The sequence below is a fragment of the Oenanthe melanoleuca genome, chromosome 28, assembly GCF_029582105.1.
Source record: "Oenanthe melanoleuca isolate GR-GAL-2019-014 chromosome 28, OMel1.0, whole genome shotgun sequence".
NCBI classification, from domain to species: domain Eukaryota; kingdom Metazoa; phylum Chordata; class Aves; order Passeriformes; family Muscicapidae; genus Oenanthe; species Oenanthe melanoleuca.
This window is the reverse complement of record NC_079361.1, coordinates 4,537,811-4,555,953: the sequence shown is the minus strand read 5'-3', so window position 1 is coordinate 4,555,953 and position 18,143 is coordinate 4,537,811. Positions and strand designations below refer to the sequence as shown.

General features: G+C 60.1%; 1 protein-coding gene and 1 long non-coding RNA gene across 2 annotated transcripts in view; both read left to right on the top strand.

The window, feature by feature from the left end:
- Window positions 1-18,143, top strand: part of LOC130264615 (uncharacterized) — a 105,235-nt gene that overhangs the window by 8,115 nt on the left and 78,977 nt on the right. The window lies entirely within an intron of this gene.
- Window positions 2,358-8,708, top strand: TMEM59L (transmembrane protein 59 like). The gene is made up of 8 exons (XM_056512934.1): window positions 2,358-2,610; window positions 3,882-3,987; window positions 4,171-4,268; window positions 5,991-6,137; window positions 6,230-6,335; window positions 6,619-6,730; window positions 6,828-6,945; window positions 7,054-8,708. The coding sequence occupies exons 1-8, from the start codon at window positions 2,452-2,454 to the stop codon at window positions 7,213-7,215; spliced, it is 1,008 nt and encodes a 335-aa protein (XP_056368909.1). The 5' UTR covers window positions 2,358-2,451; the 3' UTR covers window positions 7,216-8,708.

Genomic DNA, 18,143 nt, shown 5'->3' with positions numbered 1-18,143 from the left:
CACGAACTCTCCTCTCTGCCCAGGCGGGGTGTGACTCCCCCCAGATGGACCCTGGTGACACCCCCAAACCTGCTCTGAGCATCCTCGGTCCGGCTTCCCACCGGCTGTCACCTTCCTGCCACCCTCCATCACGTGTCACCAGGGCCCTGAATTAATCTAATTACTTGATTTCCCAGCCAGAGCTCACTCCATAAAATCCTTGGACGCAGACAGCATCTGGCTCAAGGGCCAGGGTGTAAAAAACAAACAAGAGAGAAAAAAAAAAGCAACCCAAACCCCGGGAAAAGCGGGAGGAGAGGCGCAAGCGGAGCTGCCTTGACTGCCTGCATCCTTTTAAAGTGACCTGGGGGAAAAATAAAGAGGCAAGAAATGCAAAGAATCCAGCAGGCAGAGTTTGCTTTCTATTCCTCTCAGTCACATTTCCACATCCATGGGTAATTTATAACCCGCTTAACCCCTTCCCTGCCGCCCCCCACCCTTTCCCTCCAGAGCATCCTCAGAGTGGCCGCACCTTCCCGCCTCTGTTTGCTTTGGGAAGCACAAACAGTCCCGTGACGGAGGCTAAGGAGCTCTAGAGGAGGAAAAAAATGTCAAGAGGGTGCTTGAGCACGAGGGATGGGCTCTGCAGCGTTGGGACATGGAGGAGTGAAGGGTCCCCTGCCCATGGAAGGGACCGTGGGGACACCCCAGACAATGTGGGGAGAACCTGACGCTTCCCGAAAGGCTCCGGGGAAAAAAAAAAAAAAAAAATGTAGGTCAGTAGTGATAAATGCGAAAGGCATCGAGTGTTTCTGGAGAGGGGAGGAGGGAGGGCAGTGACTATTTGCCAGCTCGGATGTTTTTGCCTGGGAAAGGTTTTTTTTAATTCGGTGGAAAGGTGAGCGGGTGGAGCGCGGGCAGGTGCGGCGGGAGCGATGCCCGCCGGCGGATCCCGGTGCCCCCGGGGGTCCGGGTCCGGTGCGAGCCCCACCTGCGGCGCTGTGATTTACGGTGACATCCCCAATCTACCCCATTTACTGGGCCATTCGTCAGCGCTGCCCGACCCGCGGCCGGGGCTGGCGGGGCTCCAGGAGGGGGAAGGGGAGCGCAGCGCCCTGGCAGCCCCGCTGCTCATTTTCTGCCGGCCCTGCTTTGATTAATAAGATGAATAAACTGACGGGGACGAGGAGAGGCCCCGCTCCCTGCTCCCGAGGGGGGCTCAGGCTGCGCCCCCCAGCACCCCCAACCCCTCTGTGCTGAGCACCCCTCAATCCTGAGCTGGGACAGGGAGACCCCCCCCCTTCCCCGCGCCGGGGTCTTGCCATGTGTTCCCCATTAGGGCCGGAGGTTAACGGAGCCCCCAGCCCTCCCCTCCTGCTCCCCCCGGGCTCACTTTGGGGTGCTGCCATAAATAAGGGGAATGGGCAGGGCAGGGGTGAGGAGGGGGGCGTGAGGGGCGCCTTTGATGTCCTTCAAATCCTGGGAAATCACGGCTGTAAATTCGGGGTGTCAGAGAGAGCCCAGCACCGGCCGGGGGGTTCGATGAATGAGGGTGAGGATGGGAGGGACTTGAGGAGTAACAGAGGGTGGCACAGTGGGGTCTAACATCGTCTGGAGACCCTGGGGACAAGGGGCTGGTCCCGTCCTGAGGGGCTGGTCCGTGTGGGTGGCACTGAGGCAGCGCTGTCCCTCTGTGTGACACCAGTGCCAGTGTGACCCCTGTTCCCGGTCATCCCCTCAGTCCCCCTGCTCTCCTCAGTCCCTCTGTGTCAGGGTGATCCCCAGTCCTGTTGTGTCCCCGCACATCTCCCGGGTCCCTCTGAACCTTCCTGCGTCCCCCATGGTCCCCCTACAGACTCTGATCCCCAAGAATTTCCTGGTTCCCACGCCCCCTTTTATCCCTCTGCATCCCCTGATGTCCATGCATCCCCCAATCCCCGTGCATCCCTAATCCTTGAATCCCCCAATTCTATGGGAGTTCCCCATATCCCCCAGTGCCCGAGCATCCCCCAATTCTCCTGCATCCCGGGGTTCCCCTCATCCCAGTGCCTGAGCATCCCCCAATTCTCCTGCATCCCGGGGTACCCATATCCCCCAGTGCCTGAGCATCCCCCAATTCTCCTGCATCCCGGGGTTCCCCTCACCCCAGTGCCTGAGCATCCCCCAATTCTCCTGCATCCCGGGGTACCCATATCCCCCAGTGCCTGAGCATCCCCCAGTTCTCCTGCATCCCGGGGCTCCTCTCATCCCCCGCTGCCCGGCCACCCCCCATCCTCCCGCACCCCAGTTTCATCCTCCCCGCCCGGTGCCGGTGCCGGTGCCGGTGGATCTGCGGCAGGCTGCGGCGGCTCCCCCCGCCCCCGGCTCCCCCCGCCCGGCGCACGGCGCGTCACGGCGGGGCCGGCGGTGGTGGTGGCGGCGGTGGGTGCGCTCGCTCCGTTCCGTTCCGTTCCGTTCCGCTCCGCGCCCGCCATGGCGGCCCCGGCCCGCCGGCCCCGGGCCCTGCTCGCCCTCGGCCTGGCCCTTCTCGCCGCCGCCGCCGCCGCCACCGATCCCTTCTCGCCGCAGCTGGGAGACACCGGCGGGTGCCGCGGGCAGTGCGGCCGCAGCCTGCAGCGCCGGGCCGCCGCCGTGAGTCCGGGGCACCGGGACTGGGGCGGGGGCGGGCACCGAGGGCATGGGGAGCATCAATAGCATCGGGGGCACTGGGAGCACTGGGAGTACTGGGAAGCATGGGGAGCATCAGGAGTATTGGGGGTACCAGCAGCATCGTGGGCACTGGGAGCACTGGGGGTACTGGGAGGCATGGGGAGCATCAGGAGTATTGGGGGTACCAGCAGCATCGGGGGCACTGGGAGCACTGGGGGTACTGGGAGGCATGGGGAGCATCAATAGCATTGGGGGTACCAGCAGCATAGTGGGCACTGGGAGCACTGGGAGTACTGGGAGGCAGGGGGAGCATCAATTGCATTGAGGATACCAGTATCGTCATGGATACTGGGAGCACTGGGAGTACTGGGGGGCACCAGAGGCGTGGGGAGCATCAGGAGCATCGTGGTCAGTGGGGTTACTGGGAGCACGGGGAGCACCAGTAACACCCAGTGCACTGTGAGTACCAGGAGCAGGGCGGCACCAGGGGGGACACTGGGGGGACTGGGAGCACTGGGAGCAACAGGGCCAGCAGGAGCACTGGGGACAGCCCTACAGGAATTCCTGTCACTGCAGCCCCACACTGGGCCACCCATCGTGGGAGCAACGTGGGGAGCACCGGGATACCCCCAAGCAGCTTTGGGGTGCCCCAGTGAGAGCATCCCCGCTGGTTTGGGGTGCCCCAGTAAAAGCATCCCCGCTGGTTTGGGGTGCCCCAGTGAGAGCATCCCCGCTGGTTTGGGGTGCGCCAGTGAGGATGTTCCCGCTGGTTTGGGGTGCCCCAGTGAGGGCATTCTGGCTGATTTGGGGTGCCCCCAATGAGAGCATCCCCACTGGTTTGGGGTACCCGCAGTGTCACCCTGAGCCCGCCCATTCCCGGTGACCCCAGTGTGGGTTCTGTGTGCCCCCCACACCCCCTCAGTGTGTCCCCGGCCCCCCAAATCTGTACCCCTCCCCCAGAGCAGTGCACCCCCACCTCCTGCCAGCCCGTGCCAGTGCCTGGCTGGTGCCAGCAGAGATGGGGGGACCCTCCACGAGGACTTGGCCGTGTGCAAACCCACCGTGGGGGGCACCCGGGGGGCTGCGGGGCACCCCTCCCTCCCCTGAGAACGCCAGATTTGGGGTGCCAGCCTTCACCCCGCTGCCCGGTGCCCCCCAGCCCGGCTCGGGGGGCCGCGTGGGGGGGTGTCCGGCACAGCCACCGGGCTGAGCCCGGTGCCAGCTCCACGCTCTCCTCCTCCTCCTCGCCGCAGGATGCTGTTCTCAACGCCTGTTACCGGGGCTGCCGGCTGTTCTCCATCTGTCACTTCGTGGATGCGAGCGCCGAGCTCAACACGACCAGAGCCGAGTGCGAAGCAGGTGAGAGGAGCGGCCCCTGCACCCCAAACGCTGTTCCCGGGGGGATCCCCACATCCCAGCGGGACCCCCGACACCATCCGGAGTGTCCCCCCACTCAGATTGACCCGCCCTGGGGGTCAGAGGGGAGGGGACGGGGGTCCCAGGGGGTGAGCACCCCCAAACCCTGACCCCTCCGTCTCCCAGCCTGTGCTGAAGCCTACGGCAACGCAGAGGAGCAGTTCGGGTGCGTGACCGGGTGCCGCAAGCAGCTGCCCGAGGTGGAGGAGAGCAGGAAGGACAAGGTGAAGGGAGATGGGGAAAAGCTTCCTCGAACGGGAGCTCAGCACAGTCCCTCCCCTCCCTCGGGACGGGGGACACCCCATGTGTGCAGCCCATCCATCCATCCATCCATCCATCATCCATCCCTTATCCATCCATCTATCCCTCATCCATCCATCCATCCGTCCATCCATCATCCATCCATCCATCCATCCATCCATCATCCATCCATCCATCCATCCATCCATCATCCATCCATCCATCCATCCATCATCCATCCATCCATCCATCCATCCATGCATCCGTCCATCATCCATCCATCCATCCATCCCTTAATCCATCCATCCATCCATCCATCCATCCATCCATCCATCCATCATCCATCATCCATACCCTTCATCCATCATCCATCATCCGTCCATCATCCATCCATCCATCCATCCCTTCATCCATCCATCCATCCATCCATCATCCATCCATCATCCATCCATCCATCATCCATCCATCCATGCATCCATCCATCCATCCATCCATCCATCCATCCATCCATCCATGCATCCGTCCATCCATCCATCCATCCATCCATCCATCCATCCATCCATGCATCCGTCCATCCATCCATCCATCCATCCATCCATCCATCCATCCATCCATCCCTCCATCCCTCCACATGGATGTACCTCCAGATGTGCCAGGTTGATCCAAGCCACCACGGGCTGCTTTGTCACAAGTATAAAAAGCAAATTAACTGGTCTGCACTGGTCTGCACTGGTCTGCACTGGTCTGCACTGGGCTGGGCTTGGCTTGGGCCAGGCAGGGAGCCCACAGGGAATTCCCCGGGTGAGAGGATCTGATTTGGGATCGTGGCAGATTCCCCCAGCTTTGATTTGTTATCCTTCCCAGCAATTAGCAACGCTTTCCCCTCCTAAATTTAATTAATTCAGCTTTTGCCCAATTAATTAAATTAGACTTTGGCCCGAGGAAGAGGCTTTTGGCTTCGTGCACGTGCAGGCGAAGATGAATCTGTGCCATGAAAAGGGTGAAAAGCTCCTTTGACCAGCCCTCCTTTGCAGCCTGGTTTTAGGACCTTCCCAGTGCCTGTTCCCATTTCCCAGCCCTGTCCAAGGCCGGGGATGAGATCTGGGAGTGACTGGGGGTGACAGGGAGGGCTCTCACCCCCTCCACCCACCCAAAGCATTTTTCCTCGGGTTCCCAGACGAGCAGGCAAAGCAGATTTAGCATAATAATTAGATACAGAATCTGACCTATTTATTTCCTGTTTGCTGGTTTGACCGTGCAAGGGGCTGTCGGAAAATGTTCGGAGCCAGTGGCAGGGAGCAGCCAAGCGGATTCCAGCAGGGATGCTTTAAAAATAACAAACTGCCGAGACGGCCAAGAATCCAGGGCACCGAGAGGCTGCCAGGAGAGGAACGCCCTCGGCATCGCGGCTGCTCCGCTCCCATTGTCTCTGGCACAGGAGGCTGATCCCGCCCCAAGGGGACGATCCTGGGGCTGGGTGATGACCCCAGAGCTGAGGGGTCACCCCAGGGATCACAGACCTGGCTTGGTGACCCTGCTGGGACTGGATCAGGCCCTGACACATCACTTTGCATCCCTGGGAGAAGCTGGTTGAGCCCAGACCTGAGCATCCGGCTCAACCCAGCCGTGACCTCGGGGTGGGACGTGTCCCGTCGGGGTGGGTGACGAGGGGACAGCGGGGATGTGATGTCCCCGCTCCTTTGCAGAGCCTGGAGCTGCAAGCACCGTCCTTTTCCATGCTGGATTTGGTCTCCACCTTCTGCAACGACATTGTCAGCTCTGCCCAGAGCTTCATCTCCTCCACCTGGACCTTCTACCTGCAGGCTGACGATGGCAAAGTCGTGGTGTTTCAGGTGGGGGTGTCCCCAGGACCCTCTCTGTGGGTGCCCAGAGGGGTGAGGATCTCCCTCCTCACTGCCTTCTCCCTCCTTCCCTGCCCACCCAGTCCCAGCCTGAGATGGAGTACCCAGCACCCGAGGCACTGGAGATCCAGCCAGCACAGCCGGGATCGGGATTGGGATCCAGCCCTGGCGTCCCCCAGCCCCACACAGGTGTGAGAGGGGTCTGGGCTGCTGGGAGGGGGCTGGGAGCCTCCGAGCCCTCCTGGCTCCCATCCGAGTTCTCCAGAGCTGAACAAATTTCCCTCTTCTCGGGTCTGATCAGCTTCCCACACCCCCACACACGCTGGGGGGGCTCTGGATGGGGCCCTGCTGGGATCCTCTGTGCCCCCTTAGTGGGCAGAGGGTCCCAGGGGGAGAGAGGGACCCCCCATCATGTGCTGGGATGACGGGAGGGTGCGCCCACACGGGTTCAGCATCACCTCTCCCCTCCCAGGCCCCCGGACAAAGGGGGACAAGCCCCCCATGAAGGAGCCACGGGGCAAAGCCAAGGCGCACCCCCCGGAGCCCCCGCAGCAGGAGCACGACTTCCTCGGCTGCATGTCCAAGTAGGTGGTCTGGGATCGCCCCCAGCCCCAATTCCCAGCCCGTGCCCTGCCATAAACCCGTGCCCTCTCTTTGGCGGGGGGTGGGGGGGTGCTACAGGCGCTCGGGCCTTCCTCGCTGGATCCTGGCCGCCTGCCTCTTCCTCTCCATCATGGTGATGCTGTGGCTCAGCTGTGCCAGCCTGGTGACCGCCCCCGAGCAGCACGTCAAGACCCAGGTATGGGTGTCAGGGACACCCGGCACGGCAGCGCCCTGTTTGTGATCCCCACTGCGGGGATGAGGGGGCTCTGCACCCCCTGCACTCTTGTTTCCGCCTCTCTTCCAGCCTCTGAGCATCAACGGGGACAAGGAGTACCTGGAGGACCTGGACGGCCCCGGCACCTTCCCGCTGCCGCCCGTCATCACCGTCACCCTGTGCCCCGCGCCCGGCGGGGAGGACGCGGGGCCGCTGCCCCTCAAAGTCGACCTGGACAAGACCATCCTGTAGCGCTCCCAGCCCTTCCCAGCACCTCCACGTCCCTCTCACCATCCCCTTGGCATCTCCCCGACCGCGCTCCGCCGCCCCTCGGGCTGTCCCAGCTCCCAGAGGGGCATCTCCGGCTCCGGCCGTGGGGAGGCTCCAGGAGCCGGGCAGCGGCTCTGGCTCCCCCGGGGATGTGCTGTGGGCTCGGATCCTGGCTCGCAGAACCCGGAGCGGAGCTGCCAGAGCGGGGAGGCCGCAGGGAGCCCGTCCCCGGAGCGGGACTCTCTGTCTCCTCCCGCCCGGAGCCGCCGGGGCCCCGCAGCCCTCCGGGCACGGCTCCAGCGCTGGGCAGGAGGGAGCCGGCTGCGGTGGGGGATGGAGAGAGTCTGCAGCCTTCTGAGCTTTGGCTCGGCACATCCCCGGCCTCCCACCTTGGGCTGAGCCTCCGAGGCGCCGGCCCCGGCCCTGGGAACTCCCTTCCGCCGGCCGGAGCCGATTGCCTGGAGGAGCCGAAACGTGGCGAATGGATTTGGCGTTGGCAGCCGGAGACAGGAGCGGATCCCGCCGCTTCCTTGCCCACGCCAGCACCCAGCCAGCCCCTTCCCGGAGCTGCGGAGGGGCCCTGGGATGGCTCCTTCCCCTCCGCGCTCCGCGATGCCCTTGGGGAGCTGGCACCGGTGCCAGCAAATTGCTGGTGGCACCAAGCGAGGGATGAGGCGGCGTTTCCTTGAGTTCGAGCTCGGACAGGAGGTGGGAGCTGCTGGGACGGCTCCATCCTGGGCTCGGCATCCTGCGGGGATGGCTCCATCCTGGGCTGGGCAGGATGGCAGTAGCTGCGGGGCTGCAGCTGCCGGCAGGACCCGCTCTCGGTGTCCCTGTGCTCGCAGTGCTGCCCTCAAAGTGGGCGCTGGGACCAAGCACGGCTCCCCTTGGCTCACCCTGGCACAGCCCCTGGCCATGGAGGTGTCTCCCCGCTCCCCATCTCCCCTCCATTCTCCACCACTCGATTTCACGCATCGTTTCGTGCTTTGATTTGTTTGCACCGGCTTGCGGCTCCTCCAGCGCCCCACGGGGACACCCCTGAGCCGGGAGGGTGCGGGCGCCGCCACCCCCGTGTCACCTAACACGTCTGTACAGATTAACTTATTACCCCCGACCCCTCCCCTGGGTTTTTGGGCTCTCTCCGTGTGCCGGCGGCTCCCGGGGGCCGTGCCGTGGTGGGAATGGGGGTCTCATCCCCGTCCCCACCGGTTTTGTGCTGCTCCGTATCACTTCCACCCATCCAACATATCTGGGTTTGGGGAATTGGGTTGGGGGGAGGCGTGGGGGGGGTCTCGTGTCCGTTTTGGGGTCCCACTTTCTGTTGTCGCTTTCGGGCCGCGTGTGAAGCTCGGTGCAGTCTGTGATGTCCCGGCCGCGGCAGCTCCCCCGATCCCCGGCAGGAGCTCCAGGGAAAGGACAAAGGGCAAAGCCAGCCCTGAGCAGGGACGGGGAACTGAATAAAAGGTTTGTACCAGAGCCGTGGCTCCGTGGGGTGCTGGTCTGGGCCCGGCAGGAGGGCACGGGGCTGGTCCCGATCTGGAAACCGAGCCGGGATGGAACCTCTGGCAAAGGGAGAGAAATCCCCGCTGGGATGTTTGGCACGGCCGCGGAGCGAAGCTGCGCTCTGCGCTGGGACAGAGATTCAGCAGCGAGGGTGGGAGGAGAGGCGAACACCCCAAAACATCCCCGGGAGAGCTGCGGGGAGGGGAAAGCGGGGTGCGGAGTCAGGGAGGGGTCCGGGAACATCAAGGGCTGGGAAAAAAAGGGATTTTACCACTGGGAACCAGCCGGGCAACACTGCGGGGAGGGGAAGTGTCACACAGCAGTGTCACATCGATGTCACACAGCAGTGTCACATGGATGTCACACACGAGTGTCACACAGCAGTGCCACACAGCAGTGCCACACACCAGTGTCACACAGCAGTGTCACATACCGGTGTCACACAGCAGTGTCACATACCAGTGTCACACACCATTGTCACACAGCAGTGTCACATACCAGTGCCACACACACAGCAGTGTCACACAGCAGCGCCACACAGCAGTGTCACACAGCAGTGTCACATACCAGTGCCACACACCATTGTCACACAGCAGTGTCACATACCGATGTCACGCACCAGTGTCACACACCAATGTCACGCAGCAGTATCACACACCGATGTCACACCACGATGTCACACAGCAGTGTCACACACCGATGTCACACCCCGATGTCACACAGCAGTGTCACACCAATGTCACACACCAGTGCCACACAGCAGCGTCACACCGATGTCACACACCAGTGCCACACACCAGTGCCACACAGCAGTGTCACACACCGATGTCACACCCCGATGTCACACAGCAGTGTCACACCGATGTCACACAGCAGTGCCACACAGCAGTGCCACACAGCAGTGTCACACACCGATGTCACACCGATGTCACACCGATGTCACACACAGATGTCACACACAGATGTCACCCGCTGTCACACCCCAGCACCCCCCGGGGCTGGCACGCCCCCCCTTTCCCCGCCGTGCCTTTGTCCTGGCGCGCCGCCCGTGCCCGAGCTGCGGCCGTGCCAGGCACGGCAGGACGGCTCACGCGAGGGGCCGCGGCCGCCTCTGCCGCCTCCCGGAGCCCAGCGGGGTCCCGAGCTCCGAGCCAGCGCCGCGGGGCCCCCGAGCAGCCGCGCCCGGCCCGGGACGCGCGGCCAGGGATGCGGAGGTGCCGGGGATGGATGCCGGGGCGCTTGGCAGCAGTCGCGGCCAAAAAAGCGATTTCCAAAAGCTGCTCTGCTCCCCGCCAGCAGCCTCTGCTGCCGGAGCACGTCCCCTGCCTGTCCCTCCGTGGGGGTGCGATGTCCCCGCGTCACGGGTGCTGGAGGGGAGGGGAGCGAGGCTCGGTTCTCGCACCGTGGGGACAGGAGGGGTTTTCCCTAAATGGAGAGCAGAGGGATGCTGCTGCCAGCTCGCTGCCGGTGTGGGGCGATGCTCTTGGTTGTGTGGGGCTGGCACGAGTGGGTGCATTTCCCAGCCCGCAGTGGGATGGGGGGGCTTGCACGGCGTCCTCAGCGAAGAAGTGGCAGGGAGAGGTGGAGCCCAGCACGGAGCAGCTTTTGGGGTGGGCACGATCTGATGAGCTGGGGGCAAAACCCCCTGGCCAGGCCCAGGCCACTGAGTGTCCCTCAGAGGGCAGGGACATCCCTCGGGGGGCAGGGACATCCCTCAGAGGGCAGGGACACCCCTCAGAAGGCAGGGACACCCCTCTGGGGGCAAGGACATCCTCAAAGGGCAGGGACACCCCTCAGAGGGCAGGGACACCTCTCGAGGGGCAGGAGCATCCCTCGGGGGGCAGGGACATCCCTCAGAGGGCAGGGACACCCCTCTGGGGGCAGGGACACCCCTCGGGGGGCAGGGACATCCCTCAGAGGGCAGGGACACCCCTCTGGGGGCAGGGACATCCCTCAGGGGGCAGGGACACCCCTCGGGGGGCAGGGATATCCCTCAGGGGGTGTCTTTCTGCAGAATTTTCACAGGGGCTGGTGCTGGGGGAGCTGGGGGCCCCAGATGGGTGCAGACAGCTGGCAAACCCTGCCCAGGGCGGGCAGCAGCTCTGAGTGCATCCCCTCCTGGGATGGAGCCGGGCTGCAGACCGTGGACAAGCTCCTCGTCTTTAAACTGGAGTCAGATTCCTCTCTGCTGGCTCGGGGTGCAGGAAACTGTGCCCAGGAGCAGGTGAGGAGGGACCCCACTCTAACAAGAAGGAGATGCATGAAATCTGCTGGTTCCACTCCCCCCAGCAGGCAGCCGGGGCTTTTTCCACCCGACGCCTTTTCCTTCTCTTTTATTTTTTCGCAGGGGAAGGAAAATTCGTGGTGTGTGGCCGTGGGCAAGGCAGGCTGTGGTGGAATCACCCTGCAGCCCATGGGGGTGGTGAGGGCATGGGGGCACCCTGAGCCCACTGAGGGTCATGTCCTTGGGGCGAGCATTTGTGTGTCCACACTCACACCCATGTGTCCATCCATCCTCATGTCCTTGTGTCCATCCTCATGTCCTCATGTCCATCATCATGTCCTTGTGTCCATCATCATGTCCTCGTGTCCATCATCATGTCCTTGTGTCCATCTTCAGGTCCCTGTGTCCATCCTCATGTCCTTGTGTCCATCCTCACATCCTCATGTCCATCCTCACATCCTCATGTCCATCATCATGTCCTTGTGTCCACCCTCATGTCCTTGTGTCCATCCTCACATCCCCATGTCCATCCTCATGTCCTTATGTCCATCCTCATGTCCTTGTGTCCATCCTCATGTCCTTGTGTCCGTCCTCACATCCTCATGTCCATCCTCATGTCCTTGTGTCCATCCTCATGTCCTTGTGTCCATCCTTACATCTCCATGTCCATCCTCATGTCCTTGTGTCCATCCTCATGTCCTTGTGTCCATCCTCACATCCCCATGCTCATCCTGATGTCCTGGTGTCCACACTCACCTTTTTGCCCACATGTCCACACTCACCTCTGCGTGTCCACACATCCAGCCACATCTCCACAACTAATCCCAGACGGCTCTGCAGTAAGAAGGAGCCTCAAAAAGTGGGAAAAATCCAGCAAGTTTCCCCTCCCCTTCCACCACAGACCCCTGTGGCATCTCCCCCTTGGCTGTGGCTGGGTCCCTGTGCCAGCAGTGGGTGCTGAGGGTTGTGGGGGTCTCACCAGCTGTAATCAAGGTCAACATCCCCCTGGCTGCCCTTGGTGGCTGCTCTGGGCTGCTGTTGTCCCCTCCAGAAAATCTCAGCTGCTGGGAGCTGGCCTGGCTCCACCAGGCTCACACAACGCCCCGAGGAGCTGGGCCAGGCACGGATTTCCCTCCCTCCTGCCACCTGCTCCCAACCCTGCCTTTGTCCCTATTTCTCACCCCATTCCCCTCAGAAGCACTTGTCCTGGAGCTCTCCTGCTCCTTCAGGGTGTGTCTGCTTGGGAAGAGCACTTGGGATGCCTCAGAGGGCAGAAATCCCAGGACTGGGTCAGCAGGGACTCTGAGAGCTCCATGTGCCAATCCCCTTTTTGATGATTTGGGACCAACGATCCCCTTCCCACTCACATCCCAGGGAGATGCTGCAGGACCCCAGGGGAGGTTTCTGATTCCTGTCTTGTGGAGGAAGGAGGTGATGATTCTCATTCTTCCACGAGAACCCCCAGTCTGGATGGAGCAGTGGGTTTGGAGCTGCAGGGCCTGGGCTCCTCTCTCAGCTGGGAAAGGATATTTTCCAGCAGCTCCAGCTGCCTCTCCCTGCTCCTGCCAGCACAAAGCTGTGATCCTGAGTTCCTGACCAACACTCAGAGCTGTAAATTCACTTTTAACCCCCATGGAGATAAATCCCCATGAATCCAGGGAGGGAGCAAGGATGAGGAGGTGAGAAGGGGAGCTGGACAAGCACGTGGAGCTGAGCACTTTCCCTTACAAATTCTCCTTTGAGTGGTGCCTGGAGCCACCACAAAGCCCACCTGGCCTTCAAAGATGGAAACCTGCAGGAGCTGGGCAGGGCAGCACCGTGCCAAGGATGGGAAAACACATCCATGGGTTTCCTCTCCCCATCCTCCTTCCTACAACCCACCCCACCGAGCCGGAGCCAGGGGCGATTCCACAACGACAGAACCAAAGGAAAAACAATCTCCTGGTGCTAATGGGATTGGTTCTGTCCCTACCACGCACATTCCAGCCCGGCTCGAGGGATTGCTCGGGGGGAAGGAGGGGGATAATGAAGCCAAATTATTTCTTCTGTCTTCAAATGTCAGAGTTGAGCTCGGTGCCGCTGGCCTGGCGCAGCTGCTGGCGAAGGGGAGCGCCCTGTGAGCACAGCCAGGGACAGGCAATTCCCATCCCCTGGCCTTGGCCGCTGCTGGGAGCGCGGGGCTGCCTTGCTGAGCTCTCCTGCCAGGTGAGGAGAGCAGCCAGGCTGGCTGGGGGAGCTGGGCTTTGGCTGGCTGGGTGGGAACCAGGCTCACCATGGGCTGGGGTGGTGCTGCAGCACCTGCTCCCCTCTGCAGCCACCCCTGGGTTTGGGGGATGATGTGTGCTGGGTGTTGAGGGGACCTGTGGGATTGTGACCTCACCCCAAATGGTTCAGGAGCTGAGTGGGAGCCAGCTCCTGAGGGAGCCAGCTCTGCATGTGGGAGTGGAAGGAGCCCAAAATTCCTGTGAGAAGGTGTTGATCCTTCCCCCAGGCCAGACCCCCTCCGTGCTCCGTGTCCTGCTCATTCCCAGCACAGCATTCCCACACTCTGTGTTTTATCCATGCTGGAAAATGCAGAACTGCTGCTCCAGGGCGTGGGGATGCTGCCTGGGGGTGGCAGTCCAGCCAGGCTCCCTGGGCACAGAAGGGATGCTGCTCTTTTTGTGTTTTGTGCCAGAGCTGAGCTGATGTTGGATTATCCCTGAAGCTGGAGAATGAAGTCACCAAAATCGTGTGCTCAATCCCTGTGTATCATTCATTTAAGAGCTGGACTCGATGGTTTTTGTGGGTCACTTCCAACTCAGAATATTCTGTAATTCTGTGAAACATCTCCAAGGGGAAATGCATGCAAAGGGGCAGAATAAAAATATTCTGTAATTCTATGAAACACCTCCATGGGGAAATACAGGAAATGCAGGGCAGGATAAAAGGGAGGGAGAAAGGCTGGTCCATCCTGCTGGCACAGCAGACACACCCCAGCCTGTGCTCCTGACCTTCCCTGGGCTCAGGCTCTGGCCAGGATTACACAGGGATTAGCAGGGAGCAGAAATCCAGAGGGAATAAAACCAGTGAGAAGCAGTGGCATGAAAAACCCCCCCACACCTTCCAGGGAAGCAGAGATGGAGCTGGGATATCAGCAAGGAAGAAAAAGGGAGGTCATTGCAGCCTCCTCCACAACAAGGGAAAATAAAGCAGAAAAAAATGCAACAAGAATTGGGGCAAAAAAACCCTGTTCTGGGAAAAATCTAACAAAAATTGGAAGAAAAAAAAACCCGACCTGGATGCTGGCGGTGGGGCTGTGAGGAATTCCTGCTGTGGGAAAAATCTAACAAAAATTGAAAAAAAAATAAAAACCAACAAAGCCTGGATGCTGGTGCTGGGAGCTGTGAGGAATTCCTGCTCCTGAGCAGGATGAAATGAGGAGGTCTGAGGGAAAAGCAGTGCTGCCAGCTCATGATTTTGTCATTACTCTCCCAGTGCTGGCTGTGGATTTTAAAGCCCAGCTGTGGGAGCCGTGGGATTCACAAGAGCTTGGCTTGCAGCAAAAGGTACATGGAGAGACTTCATGTTTTGCAAGGGGAAAAACAAACCAAAAAGAAAAAAAAAAAGGTGAAAATATGACTCAATTAGACCCCAAGGCTTGAAATCAAGATCAGAAAGAAGAAGAATGTAAATAGTTTAGGTTTATTCCTTTTTGATTTTTTTTTTTTTTAACCCAGTCCAGTTAGAGTTGGGATTTTCCAGGCAGATCTCTGCTCTCCACAGTAGGAAATCCAGGCCTGCCTGGATAAACTGAGTGCACAGGATAAATATATTACAGTTGTGTGAGTTGCTCAGATTGCTGTGCTAACACTGGTCATAAAATTCACCTTAGATATAAGGCAGGCTGCTCAGGAAAGGGGGCTAAGTGCACTCAACAAATAATGAAGAGAAATAAAAATAAATATCAAATGGCCCATAAAATCAAACAATAATGGTAACTAAAAAGTTCCTGGATTTGCTGCCAGAGGTAAAATCCCATCAGCAATATGAAATAACAAGAAATACCCCCCTTGCTTCCTTCTCCACATGACACACGCCTGGTCACCAGAGTCGTTATGGAATACATCTTCCTTCCAGGGTCTTATAAATGCATTTTTCCTGCTTTGAGAGACCTTCTGGGGTTCCATTTAACTGGGATCTGGGGAACACGTGAGAGGCATTTACAGAATCCAGCCCGGCCCTGCTTTTCCTGCAGGGGAAGCAGAGGTGTAACATTCACAGCTCCCATTGCTGCCCCACCTGGGATGGAAAAGGACACAGCCCCTGGTGGGACAGAAATAACTGCACCTCAAATATCAGGGTGGGCCTAAAAATAACAGAGGGGAAGTTTGGTTTATGTCTTCCACAGATCAGGTTGAGGTGGTTGAGGGAGATGGGGAGGGGCTGAGAAGGAGAAAAGGAGCTCAGGGGGATGTTTTGGCTCTCCCTGACAGGAGGGGACAACAGGAGAAGAGGGAATGACCCAGGCTGGACCAGAGGAGGGTCAGGGTGGATATTTGGGAAAATTCCTTCATGGAAAGGGTGGTCAGGCTTTGGAAGGGAGGTTTGGGGTCACCCTGGAGGTGCCCAAGGAATTCCTGGGGGTGGCACTCAGTGCTCAGGGCTGGGGACAAGGTGGGGATCAGCCACAGCTGATCTCGAGGTCTTGAAAAAGCCCTTGGAGGTCTGTTCCAGCTTAAATAACTCCACAATTCCACAAAGTGACCCCCAGAGAAAAGGGGAAGGTGTCAAATGAAGCCGAGCTGGATGTGGGACAATCACGAGGTGTTGGGAAGGAGGGGCAGGAGCCCCCCCAAACACCAGGACAACAAAAAGAGAACCCCTAGAAAGGGGGGAGAGCAGGGTGGGAGCTCCAATTTCCAGCAGGGGCAGGGGATGGAACACCAGGAGGGTCCATCCATGGCCTCTTCCCCTGCTGACATCTCCTCCTCCTCACAGGTCCTGTCTAAAATAACAAGGCCCTGAGGTCCTGGCCGGGGTCTCAGTGTGCTGCAGCAGCACAAAGAGCAAATTAATAAATACTGCTTCCCTTTCTCCCCAAGGTTTTGTGAGGCTTAATTAATGAATGTCTGTAAAACGCATTTGGAGCTGGGAATGAAATGTGCTGTGGAAATGCCAAATATTTTTAATGCTCCAGCAGATTTAGGAGGTTTAAATAAGAAAAATACACAGCTTTTCCTCTTCGAAACAGATTGCTGCTCCCCTTGAAGCAAAGAGCTCCAGAACATGAAGTTTTCATCAGGCTGACTTGAAAGGGAGTTTTCACGGCTTTCCAAGCGCGTTTATTCTCATGGACGAGTTCCCCCCTTTCCCTTCTACAGATGTGGACACCGAGCCTGGGAAATCAAAGAATTACCCCCGGCCGTTGGCAGGGCCAGCGCTATGAATAATTTCCTGATTCCCACCGGTGCCTGGAATGCCCCCCGGAGCAGATGTGTGCCGGCTTTAGGAATTACACGGGGCCCGCGTGGCCCCGGTGGCTTCGGGCAGGGCTGGGCGGGCTCTGATGCCGACCATGTGTGGGGACCGAGGCGGTTTTGGCACCGGGGCTCGCCGCGATCTCCGGCGACAGCACTGCACCCTCTGGAGGGTACTGCTGCTCCTGCACGTGCGGCTTTCGGCCCAAAAATCCTGATCCAGGACGGCCCAGGCGGCCCGGCAGGAGGTTTTGTGCCGCTGCTGTCCCCGCAGGGCTGGCTGGCTGCACGCGCGGTGGGCACCGCAGGTGACACCCAGTGACCCGCGGGTGGCATTGATTGACCCGCAGGTGACACTGAGTGATCCTCAGGGGACACTGAGTGACCCGCAGGTGGCACTGAGTGACCCGCGGGTGGCATTGAGTGGCTCGCGGCTGGCATTGAGTGACCCGCAGGTGACACTGATTGACCCGCAGGTGACACTGAGTGACCCGCAGGTGACACTGAGTGACCCGCAGGTAACACTGATTGACCTGCAGGTGACACTGAGTGATCCTAAGGGGACATTGATTAACCCGCAGGTGGCACTGAGTGACCCGCGGGTGGCATTGAGTGACCCGCAGGTGGCATTGAGTGACCCGCAGGTAACACTGATTGACCTGCAGGTGACACTGAGTGATCCTCAGGGGACATTGATTGACCCGCAGGTGGCACTGAGTGACCCGCAGGTGGCATTGAGTGACCCGCAGGTGACACTGAGTGACCCGCAGGTAACACTGATTGACCTGCAGGTGACACTGAGTGATCCTCAGGGGACATTGATTGACCCGCAGGTGGCACTGAGTGACCCGCAGGTGACACTGAGTGACCCGCAGGTAACACTGATTGACCTGCAGGTGACACTGAGTGATCCTCAGGGGACATTGATTGACCCGCAGGTGGCAATGAGTGACCCGCAGGTGACACTGAGTGACCCGCGGGTGGCATTGAGTGACCCGCAGGTGGCAATGAGTGACCCTCAAGTGACACTGAGTGATCCTAAGGGGACATTGATTTACCCGCGGGTGGCATTGAGTGACCCGCGGGTGGCACTGAGTGACCCTCAGGTGACACTGAGTGATCCTCAGGGGACATTGATTGACCCGCCGGTGACACTAAGTGACCCGCGGGTGGCATTGAGTGACCCGCAGGTGACACTGAGTGATCCGCAGGTGACACTGAGTGATCCTAAGGGGACATTGATTGATCTGCAGGGGACATTGAGTGACCCACAGGTGACACTGAGTGACTCACAGGTGACACTCAGTGACCCACAGGTGACACTCAGTGACCCGCAGGTGACACTGAGTGACCCGCAGGTGATCCCAAGGGATTTCCGGGGCAGGCTGCACCAAGGGACATCGGCTGGACAATGCTCAGATGGAAGGATCTGGTGGCCTGTGCAGGGGTGACATCTCCTGGGACATCCCTGGGGACAAACCCCTCAGTCTGGGGCGTCCCCTCAGCTGGGAGGTGACAAAGTCCTGGTCACCTTGGCCGTGGGGAGGTGACAGCCCCCGGTCCCCCAGCATTGGGGGGAGGTGACAGTCCCCAATCCCCAGAGGGAGGTGAGAGCCCCCGGTCCCGGGGAGAGGTGACAGCCCTCAATCCCCGGAGAGAAGTGACAGCCCCGGTCCCTCAGCCCTGAGGGGAGGTGACAGCCCCAGTCCCCGGAGGGAGGTGAC